Source organism: Hemitrygon akajei, chromosome 19 (genome assembly GCF_048418815.1).
Source record: "Hemitrygon akajei chromosome 19, sHemAka1.3, whole genome shotgun sequence".
NCBI classification, from domain to species: Eukaryota; Metazoa; Chordata; class Chondrichthyes; order Myliobatiformes; family Dasyatidae; genus Hemitrygon; species Hemitrygon akajei.
In genome coordinates, this window is record NC_133142.1 from 70819398 (window position 1) to 70832096 (window position 12699).

Consider the following 12699-nt stretch of genomic DNA (forward strand, 5'->3'; position numbering starts at 1 on the left):
CCGACCCTGTACCACGAGGGTTTAGAGGGTGGTAAAACAAAGAGTAGTAAAGTAAAAGAGAGTAAGGGAGAGGAGGTAGACCTACCCTTAGTGAGGAGAAAAGTTCTAGAGGTAGGAGATAAAGATGAGAAACAGATAGAGCTGTTAAAAGTTCCAGAGTTGGACATGGATGATCTGTCTGGTTTGGCAGAACTGTTTGAAGAAGTTGAAAATTCTAAAGGTGTTCCTGATAATGAAATGAGGGCAGTCCTAGATGAAAAGGGTGCTCTTACCTTGAAGAAGTCTGCTGGGTTGGCAGATGAGGTTGTTTCAGCCCACGGGGTTGAGTTTACTCTGGAAGGGAGTTGCCCAGAGAGTAGCTGGGAGAATCAGGGGAATTTAGAGTTTGGACTGGGTACGGGTATTGCAAACCTGGAAGAGGCAAATGTCCCGTTGGAGTGTGTCCAAGATGTGGATGCACGTGGTACTGAACCTAGTAATGAAGCTCAGAAAAAGTCTGAGGTATTTGATTCAGTTGACAAGGAAGGCCGTCCTTGTGGGTCAGATAGACTTGGTTCAGCGAAGAAAGGGTTAACCTTGGTAATAGTGGGAAGTGAGAGTTCCCAGGTGTTTGTTCTCGAAGGTGTGTTAAAAGTTAATGCGGAGATCAAAAGTGGGGAGATGAGTATTATCATTGAAGGAAACGGGAAATATGTAGTTCCCAAATCGAATGAAAAAAATTTAAAACCTGCGGATCACTTACAGGTTGAGTCGGAAGATGACGGGGCCCCCCAGGCTATTGTTATTCCAGAGTGTGGTGTGAAAAGGCAGAATTTGAAATGCTCCTTGAACAAAGAGTTCGAACTGAAAACTAATAGCCTGAAGGGTCCTGAAGAGAAAGCTAGCAACTTGCGTAAAATTAAAGAATTGGGTGGAAATTCAGAAGATGGTCTAAGTTTGGGACACAGTGTTGATAAAATAACTCCTATGAAAGAAGCGGGCGAAAGCCTATTTCGCCAGGGTACCCAAGCTCCCCACGTGGGAACTAACTGGAAAAGAGATGAGGGTTAATGGGGACGCCATTTTTAAATAGCAGACACCGGTTTTAAAGGATTTCGACAAAGCCTGTGAATAATAAAAGACAACCCCCATGGAAGCCTGCCTGTTAAGTTTGAAAGCAACATAACGATTAGTATTTGCATGAACTTTTGTAGTATACATGTAAGCTTAAGATCACAACTCTTTAGTTTTGTTTGCTGAAGAAAAAATAGGTGGTTACTAAATTGGAGTCTGATGCTACAAGACTTTAGTAGGGTACAAGATGTTAAGATATTAAAGGAAGTGACAATTGTAATCGGTAACCATCTAGATGCTGAGTTGAATGTATAACTGTATTACTCTGTAGTGAAAAGGAAAAGCTTTTATATTGTGTTAGATTCTAAAATCCTGTAAGACTCTGTACTACTTCGTTTTCACCGCTGGTGAAAACGCTTTGAAGAAAGGGGGTGTTATGAATGTGCCACAGCTCTGAGGGGCCGAAGGGTGTGGGGTAGCCCCCTCCTTTGTGAGAATCGCAAGATCACTATTAAGTCAGTTCAGGAGACCCTGGAAATGAGAGAAAGACATGCAGAATCCACAAGGCGTTGGAATGTGTCCTGGCCTCCGAAAGGCAGACCCATTGATACCGGCTATTGTCTCTTGGATTTGTGTATTGCATCCTGTACGATGCATTGAAGCCCCAGGCAATGAACCGAGGAGGAGGTTCGTGGAGGGATTGCATCATCCAACCTGATTGACACCTGAGACCCTGTGAATCAGGATAAAAAGAGGGTCTGAAGAAACGCTAGCGATCCCGTAATAGCAAAAACCAGTGGAAGGCCACGTGCGTCCGTTTCCATTTGCCCCGGAATCGGTGGCCTTTACCATGGAAGAACGGTTTTTAGCTAACAACGGGGAAATCAACTCCCAACGACTCTCGAAGGATTGACATCATAAAAGGAATGGGCAAGTTCTCTCTCTCCAACCCACAAGCTGCAGCTGGAATGAACTAAAGTGACTTTTATATTCCCATCGGGCAATACATTATCCCCTAGACAACGATAGAGCTATTTCTTATTGATTATTATTATACCCGCACTTTTAGATTTAGTATTGATGACGTATCTTATCTGTGTGTTTGCATTGATATTATTTTTGTGTATTTTTATCAATAAATACTGTTAAAAATAGTACCATCAGACTTCAACGGACCTCTCTATCTTTGCTGGTAAGTGACCCAGTTACTGGGTACGTAACACTGCGATGGAGTCTTTACTCCCTCTCATTGTAGATTTAAATATTTTCAAATTCAAATGGAAGCAAAGAGAGGCACGCATCTAAACATAAGAACCAAGGTGCTTTACCCACCAACCGCACAGAGCCTGCGGTTGCCTGGCATTCTGTACAAGGAGCACCAATATGTTGAAGAGGAAGTGTGTTTGTTAATAAATTTACTTTGCCACACATGGCCCACGCAGGAGAATTCTTTGTTAAATAGAGCTGTGGGCTAATAAAAGATCATGTTGACAGTTGACATTCAAAACCTTTTTTCACAGCAACTGTATCCAAGCAACATAGCCTGGAGAGTCATTTAATGATGTTACATACTGTCTCAAAATATAGGCACTGTAACCTGGTGAAGAATTTGCCGGAGAAACAAAATAAGTTTCCTTTCGTTTCAATAATGGTGGGGTTGTTTTACACCAATAAAATATTTCAGTGTTGTTCACACAAATACTGTCTTTTGTCAATGAGTTAGTTACCCCAACATGTTTCATATTTCAAGCTTTTGAAAAGGCAATGACTATTCAGAACATCTTTCAGTTCTTCCTCTGTCAGAAATGCTATATGAATAAAATTTGCTGTGGATAGTTTCACAAGTTTATTCACGATAATCTCGTGATCAGTGTAATTTGCCACTTCTTTGTTTAATGCAAAACGCTAATATTCCAGAGTTGTGCCATTTCCTGTCACTTTCCAAACTTACAATATTGGCATTTAGATACTATAGTGATGTTTAAGACCCAGTAATGCATTCACGAGACCTTTGGATATGCAGCTAATGAAGAATATGGATCATGTGCAGGCAGAAGACATTTAGCATATTTCAGTATTCTATTCGGTGAACACTTTATGGGCTGACTGGTCTGTTCCTTTGCTATGTTCGGTGTTGTGTGTTCTCACTTATACGGAATGAAACTTGTGTTACAAGACAACTGACAAGTAATTCCTAAACCAGGACACCAATGAATCCATACTTTCACCTGACTTTTAAGTGCCACCAGCATGAAAGTGCTCTTTTGTCCAGAAACCATTCACAGTTAAGTAAGGTGGTCCTCTGGAAGTCCAATGGGGATTATTGGAAAAGGCAACTGGAGCCTAACTTTGAGGGTCAAGATGAGGGAACCTTTGGAGGGAAGCAACAGCCCAGCTTCCATGTGCATCTCAATCAGGTGCTGGAAGTTCACTGAAGTAACAACTGGGCAGCATGCCCACCCTGTGCAGTGATGTGTCCGAGATTCTGCAACTACGGCAGGAGTTCAGCTGTAGTGGCACATTCATGGTTAACTTAAAATCTACCAAATTATAAAGCCACCAGCTTTCTTGTTTTCATGAATCATATCTGCCCTGGTCAAAGTCAAAGTCCATAAGACATAGAAGCAGAATTAGGCCATTTGGCCCATCAAGTCTGCTCCGCCATTTATCATGGCTGATCCTTTTTCCCCTCCTCAACCCCACTCCCTAACCGTTGATGGCATGTCCAATTAAGAACCTGGCAATCTCTGCCTTAAGTACACCTAACGACCTCCACAGCTGCCTGTGGTAATAAATTCCACAAATTCACCACCCTCTGGCTAAAGAAATTTCTCCCCATCTCTGTTTTAAATGGACGCACCTCTGTCCTGAGGCTGTGCCCTGTTGTCCTAGACTCCCCCACCATGGGAACATCCTTTCCAAATCTACTATGCCTAGGCCTTTCAATATTCGAAAGGTTTCAATGAGATTCCCCTTTCATCCTTCTAAATTCCAGTGAGTACAGACCAGAGCCATCAAATATTCCTCATATGTTAACCCTTTCATTCCCAGGATCATCCTTGTGAACGTCCTCTGAACTCTCTACAATACCAGCACATCTTAGATGAGGAGCCCAAAACTGTTCACCAGTGTTTTATAAAGCCTCAGCAACACATCCCTGCTCTTGTATTCTATATTTCTTGAAATGACTGCTAACATCGCATTAGCCTTCCTCACCACAGACTCAACGTACAAGTTTACCTTTAGGGTGTTCTGCACAAGTCCCTTTGCATCTCAGATTTTTGGATTTTCTCCCCATTTAGAAAATAGCCTGCACATTTATTTCTACTACCAAAGTGCATTTTCCAACACTGTATTTCATTTGCCATTTCCTTACCCATTCTCTAATCTGTCTAAGTCCTTCTGTGCCCTCCCTGCTTCCTAAACACTTCCTACCCCTCCACCAATCTTCACATCATCTGCAAACTTGGCAACAAAGCTACCTATTCCATCATCTAAATCATTGACATACAGCATAAAAAGAAGTGATCTCAACACCGACCCCTGCGGAACACCACTCGTCACTGGCAGCCAACGAGAAGGGGATCCTTTTATTCCCACTCGCTGCCTCCTACCATTCAGCCAATGCTCTAAATGCCATTAACTTTCCTACAGTACCAGGAGCTCTTAAATTGGTAAGCAGCCTCATGTGTGGCACCTTCTGAAGGTCCAAATATACAACATCCACTGCATCCCCTTTATCTATCCTACTTGTAATCTCCTCAAAGAATTCCAACAGGGTCGACAATCAAGATTTTCCCTTAAGAAAACCATGCTGATGTTGTACTATCTTGTCCTGTGTCACCAAAAATTCCATAACCTCATTCTTAACAACTGACTCCAACATCTTCCCAACCATTGGGGTCAGACGAACCTGTCTATAATTTCTTTTCATAATTTTTAAATTTTTATAATTTCCCTTCTTCCTTTCTTAAAGAACGGAGTGACATTTGCAATTTTCCAAAGATAAAGTAAATTTATTATCAAAGTTCGCACAGTACATGTCACCTATACTACTCTGAGATTCACTTTCTTGCAGGCATTCATGGGAAAAAAGGAGTACAATAGAATTTATGAAAAACCATTCAAATAATAAACCCAAGTATCCCCTCTTATCCCAGCAACCTAAAAGAATTTTGTCAAAGTTCAACATGTTTATTTGATATGACATAAGGTCCTGAAGAGTCTTGGCCCAAAATGTCAATAGTTTGTTCATTTCCATGGGTGCTGTCTGATCTGCTGAGTTCCTCCAGCATTTTGTGTGTGTTTATTTGAAATTTGTTTGAGTGCTCTTTTATGTATTCAGAACAAATACGTTAGTACCACCATTACAAAAACAAGAGAAATGAATGTCAAGTGAACATGTCAAACATGCACTCACTAACATTGCAAATGGCAAATTTTAAGCTCTTATTCCTCTCTAGGTACAGTACAACCTTGTTTGTTTTTGTGGTTATTTCTGTTTGTGGTTCTTTGTTCCTTCAATGGAAACAAATTGTTCCCACTAACTTGACTGGGGCAATAAGATCCCCCCCCCCCCCCCAAGCAGCAAACATCTTTGAATTTAGGAATGTTGGAGTTTCTGATTGCTTTCAACTAATCCTGTACTATATCATTAATTTTCTTTTGTGGAAAGCCTCGATTGTTAAATTATGTACTGATATTTAATTATCTTTTTGCCTACCTGTTATACTCCTTCTGTCGCATTACCAGAGCTCTTTGTTGATTATGGTGGTGAGCTGCAAAGGTTTCTAGACTGACCGTGCGTCTCTTCACCCCGGGTGGGTGTAGAGGATTAATACGCGGACCATGCTATTAATGACAAAAGACCATATAATCAGTCCTTCAAGCAGAGACCTTTATTCTAACAAAATGTTTTATTGTGCCAACTATATCATTCTCTTACCAAGAGTAGCAGAGAGCTTTTCTCAAAAAAAAAAGGTATCTACAAAGGACAACACACACGGAATACTGGAGGAACTCAGCAGGTCAGGCAGCATCTGTGGAGGAGAATAACATTTTGGACCAAGACGTCGACTGCTTATTCCCCTCCACAGATGCTGCCTAACCTGCTGAGTTCTTCCCTTTTGTGTGTTGCTCTGGATTTCCAGCATCTGCAGAATCTCAAAGGTATCTACGAAGGACATATGCTTCGGGAAAGATGCAGTTGCTAAGAATCTGGAATGCCCTGTCTGAGTGGATGGTAGAGATGAATGATCTCACATTTAAGAACCAGTTAAGCAAGCACTTTAATCACTAATGCATAGAAAGCTACAAATTTGGAAATGGGATTAGCATTCAGCCAAAGGAATTTTGTATGTGCTACAATGATTCTATGTTTCATATAAAACATTGCCTAGGTTGCCATTAATGCTGTCTGTAACAATGTAAGTTTTTTTTTTCAACATTAAAAACAGAAATTTAAAGAGTAGAAGAAACAAAATGGAATTTCCAAATGACAGCCAAGAGTGGAAGATAATATGTAAAATCTAAGTGTACAAGGTCAATGCCAGCTGGTTTCACCAGTGTGATTACCATGTCTGGGTTATAGAGGCACTCCTATGCCTAGCATCACTATATCGACACACAATCAATCTATGAATTTAAGCTATCTTATGTATCTTGAGTATATTGCAAGCAGAGTTTGATTAGACAAGGCGTCAAAGGTTACAAGGAGAAGGCAGGAGAATGGGATTGAAAGGGATAATAAATCAGCCATCTGAAATGATGGAGCAGATTCGAAGCCCAAATGGCTTAATTCTACTCCTATACTTTATGGTATTTATATTTATTGTGTACTTTATCTTATTGTGTTCTTTTTGTGCTGCATCAGATCCAGAGTAACAAATTTTTCATTGTCCTTTACACTTGTGTACTGGAAATGACATTAAACAATCTTGAATATATCTTGAATATAAAATCATTATCAAAGCCTCTCCAGCCCTTGCATCGTCACTACCTGTGACCTAAAGTGAATATCTGGCAAACTGTTTTGCACTCAACTCACATACAAGAGCTTTCAAACCTGTAAGAACCTAAAGAAAGATTTCCAGACTTTAAGAGATATGGCTTTGATTCAAATAGAAAATTTCCAAATAAGTAACAATTAAATAAAAGAGTAGTAAAACCTTCAACCAGTTTATTTTTAAGTATCTCCAAAAAGTATTATCATCATATTTATCACTATAACATCACTACACAATTTTATGCAATATTACCGACAACTTTAGCATTATAATTTCATAACTTAGCCTACTGAATTATTGAAAACTATCATGCAATTATATTTAAAAATCATTCATTACTGTAGATTTTATTGTATTATGACATAACAATTAAGTATTTTAAATGAGAACGTTTTTAAAATTGTGGGTGTGAGGGACAGAGGGAGGGAGAGGGAGAGAGAGAGAAAGAAAAAGAGAAAGGCTGGAGAACAGAGAGGGAAGAATGAGGGAGAATGGTGTGGAACTGCTATCTTCTGACTGTGGTCACAGTGTCAGCACCGTATCCAATTAAGCCCCAGTTTTCAATACAAGGAGCTGGAACCAGACTCTATGCTGCAAGGATTAGGGTCCCTACATGTTTTCTCTCTTACCCATTCACAGAAACAAAGAATAACTATACATAGGAAGGCAGCCAAATGACCCATCAACTCCATACTAGTTCCATTTAAGAATGGTCCAGCTTTCCATAGACCCCTTTTGAAAGCTCTGAAAGATACTTTACCCTTTAGAACTCTAAACCTGAACTAATCCCCCTACTATTCTTGGTGTAAAATTAGTTTATCCCCATAGAATTTTTGGTACTTTCTACAAAGCTAACTGTTGCACAGCCCCTAGCTCCTGACCCTAGTGAGTCACTTTAACTACCTCCACTCTTTGCCTTCTATGGGCAAGCCAGTTCTGGATCCACAAAGCAATGTCTCCTTGGATCCCATGCCTCCTTACTTTCTCAATAAGCCTTGCATGGGGTACCTTATCAAATGCCTTGCTGAAATCCATATACACTACATCTACTGCTCTACCTTCATCAATGTATTCAGTCACATCTCAAAAAATTCAGTCAGGCTCATAAGGCATGACCTGCCTTTGCCAAATCCATGCTGACTATTCCTAATCATATTATGCCTCTCCAAATGTTCATAAATCCTGCCTCTCAGGATCTTCTCCATCAACTTACCAACCACTGAAGTAAGACTCACTGGTCTATAATTTCTTGGGCTATCTCTATTCCCTTTCTTGAGTAAGGGAACAACATCTGCAACCCTCCAATCCTCCGGAACCTCTCCCGTCCTCATTGATGATGCAAAGATCATTGCCAGAGGCTCAGCAATATCCTCCCTCGCTTCCCACAGTAGCCTGGGGTACATCTCATCTGGTCCCAGTGACTTATCCAATTTGATGCTTTCCAAGAGCTCCAGCACATCCTCTTTCTTAATATCTACATTCTCAAACTTTTCAGTCTGCTGCAAGTCATCACTACAATCACCAAGATCCTTTTCCGTAGTGAATACTGAAGCAAAGTATTCATTAAGTCTCCATAGACAACCCCTCCATGACTTCCTCCTTTTCTGCAGCCATGACACCATCCCTGGTCAACACTGCCATGTCCCCACCTCTTTTCCCTCCCTCCCTATCCTTTCTGAAACATCTATAGCCTGGTACTTGAAGTAACCATTCCTGCCCCTGCACCATCCAAGTCTCTGTAATGGCCACAACATCATAGCTCCAAGTGCTGATCCACGTTCTAAGCTCATCCGCTTTGTTCATAATACTCCTCGCATTAGAATAGACACATCTCAAACAGTGTGTCCCTTCTCTATCACCTGCCTATCCTCCCTTTCGTACTGTCTATAAGCTTTCTCTATTTGTGAGCCATTCTCCCTTTCCTCTGTTACTTCAGTTCAGTTCCCACCCCCCAGCAATTCCAGTTTAAACTCTCCCCAATAGCCTTAGCAAACCTTCCCACCAGGATATTGGTCCCCCTTGGATTCAAGTGCAACCCGTCCTTTTTGCACAGGTAACACCTGCCCCAGAAGAGATCCCAATGATCCAGAAATTTGAATCCCTGACCCCTGCTCCAATCCCTCAGCCAAGCATTTATCCTCCACCTCATTCTATTCCTATACTCACTGTCACGTGGCACAGCCAGAAATCCTGAGATTACTGCCTTTGAGGTCCTGATTCTCAACTTCTTTCCTAACACCCTGGGAGTCTGTTTTCAGGACTTCCTCCCTTTTCTTACCTATGTCCTTGGTACCAATATGTACCATGACCTCTGGCTGTTCTCCTTCCCACTTTAAGACATAATGGACGTGACCAGAAACATCCTGGACCCTGGCACCTGGGAGGCAAACTACCATCTGAGTTTCTTGCCTGCGTCCACAGAATCGCCAGTCTGACCCCCTAACTATAGAGTCCCCTATCACTTCTGCCATCCTCTTCCTTTCCCTACCCTTCTGAGCCACAGGGCCAGACCCTGTGCCAGAGGTGCGGCCACTGTTGCTTACCCCAGGTAGGCTGTTCCCCCCAAAGTACTTAAGCATGAGTACTTATTGTTAAGGGGGACAGCCACAGGGGTACTCTCTAGTACCTGCTTCTTGCCCTTCCCTCTCCTGACTGCTACCCACTTATCTGTCTCCTGAGGCCCCAGTGTGACCACCTGCCTGTAACTCCTCTCTATCAGCCTGACCAGACAAAGGTCATCGAGCTGTATCTCCCGTTCCCTAACTCGGTCCCTAAGGAGCTGCAGCTCGACGCACCTGGTGCTGCTGTGGTCGTCCGGGAAGCCAGGAGTCTCCAGGACCTCCCACATCTGACACTGAGCACGGAAAACCGGCCTCACACACATACTTTCTGTCTTTATTTTAAACAGATAGCCTACCTGGCCTTGATCCCCCACTGCCTGAGCCCCATTGATCCAAAGCCTAGCCTACCTACTCTGTCTCCCACTACTCCGTCGCCCACTCCTCCGACACATACTCTGTAAGTCTGTCTTCTTTTTAAACTCTACCCGCTGTTCTCACTGGCCGATCTCCACACGCTTGTTCAAACTGCTGAAGAAATAACCAGAGAAATCCAAGAGAAATGGTTTGCCAGAATTATCCATTAATTAACGTAGGAACTAAATCAAATGAAAATTTTAAAGTAGTACAAAGTGCAACAATAGGAACTGGGTAACAGACACAAGCTGCTGGAGGAACTGAACAAGTGGAGAGGGATAAACAGCTGATGTTTGAGGCCGAGACCTTTCATCACTGCTGGGCTATTACAACTAGGCAATTACCATAGCCAATGCTCAGCTGTAAAATGAACAAATCCACAAAGTTGTAATTGCCTTCTTAACATTTTAGGCAGTTCATAAGATGCTTACCTGATTGACGGAGAGTGGGATGGACGCCTGGCTCACTTTTGGAAGGAATAAAGGTGTCGCAGTGAAGCTTCTCTGTGCACCATTGATTTTTCCACTGGCACCCAGGGGTGTGCATGGCAACGACATCCGCTCTATGGGAGAAAGGCGAGTGTCAAATCAATAAGCAGAAATAGGGCACTGCCTCAAAATTGAGGGGCAACCTTTTAGAACAGAGGAAAGGAGGGATTTTTTAAGCCAGAATCTGTGGAATGCTCTGCCTCAGACTGTGCTGGAGGTCAAGTCTGTGGGTATATTTAAAGTGGAAGTTGATGGTTTCCTGATTGGTCAGGACATCAAAGGATATGACAAGAAGGCAGGTGTATGGGGTTGAGTGGGATCTGGGATCAGCCATGATGGAATGTTGGAGCAGACTCGATGGGCTGAATGGACTAGTTCTGCTCCTATGTGTTATGGTCTTATAATTGGTAGTAGACACACCAGCAGCCCACTGAGACATCATTGTGATTGGTTGTTTCCCATCCCAGCCCGTAGATGGACTCTTTTACTATAGCTTAACTCCTGTGGAGGTCAGATATCCAGCTAATGAACAGAAATACGCCTTGTAATCTGCTTAAAGAATATAATTCCATTAGGAATTGCTCATTGCATGGATCTGGAAAATAATGCAGGAAGTTGGAAATTCAGTCAGCTCCATCATAGGAACCAACTTCCCAGCATTCAGGATACCTTCAAAAGGAGATGCTTCAAAACGCTGGCATCCAACATTAAGGACACCCATCACCCAGGTCATACCCTCTTCTCACTGCTACCATCAGGGAGAAGGTTCAGGAGCCAGAAGGCAGACACTCAACATTTCAGGAATGGCTTCTTCCTGCTGAAGGGTCTCAGCTGAAATGTCGACTGCACTCTTTTCCATAGATTCTGCCTGGCCTGCTGAGCTCCCCCAGCATTTTGTGTGTGTTGCTTGGATTTCCAATATCTGCAGATTTTCTTTTGTTTGTGATTTAGATTCCCCTCTAAGCTTTTTCCATTTGGCCTAGTTCCCATTTAACCTTTCCAATCCACGTACCTCTCCAAGCGTCTTTAAAAAGTCATTAATGTACCTACCTTAACCACTTCCTCTGGCAGTTCATTCCACATACAGACCACCCTACGGGAATCATTAAGAAACTGAGGTGCTTTGGAATTTCTCATGGAGAGTGGTACATGTTTGAAATTTTCTCCCGAGGGTTTCGGAGGCTAGATCACCGTGGATATTTAAAGAGGATGTGTAGAATTTATTTTCAAAGATCAGGGAATTGAGAGCAATGGGGAACAGGCACAGAAAAGATGCTAGGACCTGCGGAAGACCAGCCATGATCATACAGAATATCGAGGCAAGCTTGAGGGGTCACATGACCTATCCCTGCTCGTATTGTCTTGTTTCCTATTTCTATACAGTTATTAAACTTGCTAATGAAATAGTCAAAATACCACATCAGTTCATCAGGTTTTCCTGCCTTGGTTAATCTGTTAATATACACTCAAAGGCACTTTACCAGGTATAGGGGTCTTCTGCGTCTGTAAACCATGGTTCAGTGTACTGAGCATTCTGAGCTGCTCTTCTGCACTCCACTGTTGTAATGCGTTGTTGAGTTACTGTCACCTTCCTGACAGCTTGAACCATTTTGGCCATTCTCCTCAGACCTCTCTTACTAATAAAGTGTTTTCACCTACAAAACTGCAACTCACTGGATGTTTTTGTTGTTTTTTTGCACCATTTTCTGTAAACTCTAGTCTAGAGACTGTTGTGTGTGAAAATCCCAGGAGATCAGCAATGTCTGAGATACTCAGAACTGGCACCAACACGGTCAAAGTTTCTTCCCCATTCCGATGTTTGGTCTGAACAACAACTGAACCTCTTGACCATGTCTGCATGCTTTTATGCAACGATTTGTAGTCACGTGATTGGCTGATTATATATATGCATTAATGAGCAGCTGTACAGATGTCCTTAATAAAGTGGCTACTGAATGTATAATGTTTCATTTTCTTATCTGTTACATATGAGGAATATTATTGGAAAACCCATAACCATCTGGGTGTACAGTACTGGTTAGGGTCAGGCATGTCTTTATTCCACCACTCTTTCTCCCACACAACAGCCATTGCAGACTCCCTAGGCTGGTTAATTTAATAAGGGATTCATAACAACAGAACTGTTACTGGTAACTAGAGAGAAGGTTTTCTTAAGCC

General features: G+C 42.2%; 1 protein-coding gene across 5 annotated transcripts in view; it reads right to left on the reverse strand.

Annotated features, from left to right (window-relative positions):
- Positions 1 to 12699, reverse strand: part of LOC140742052 (uncharacterized) — a 194965-nt gene that overhangs the window by 26681 nt on the left and 155585 nt on the right. For 3 of the 5 annotated variants that reach the window (XM_073072790.1, XM_073072791.1, XM_073072789.1), the window contains 2 exons: positions 10465 to 10595; positions 5777 to 5904 (listed from right to left, as the gene is read on the reverse strand). In XM_073072790.1, the coding sequence (XP_072928891.1) occupies positions 5777 to 5904; positions 10465 to 10595 (259 nt within the window). The remainder of the gene's footprint in view (positions 1 to 5776; positions 5905 to 10464; positions 10596 to 12699) is intronic. The other 2 variants (XR_012102199.1, XM_073072793.1) reach the window with 1 other exon arrangement.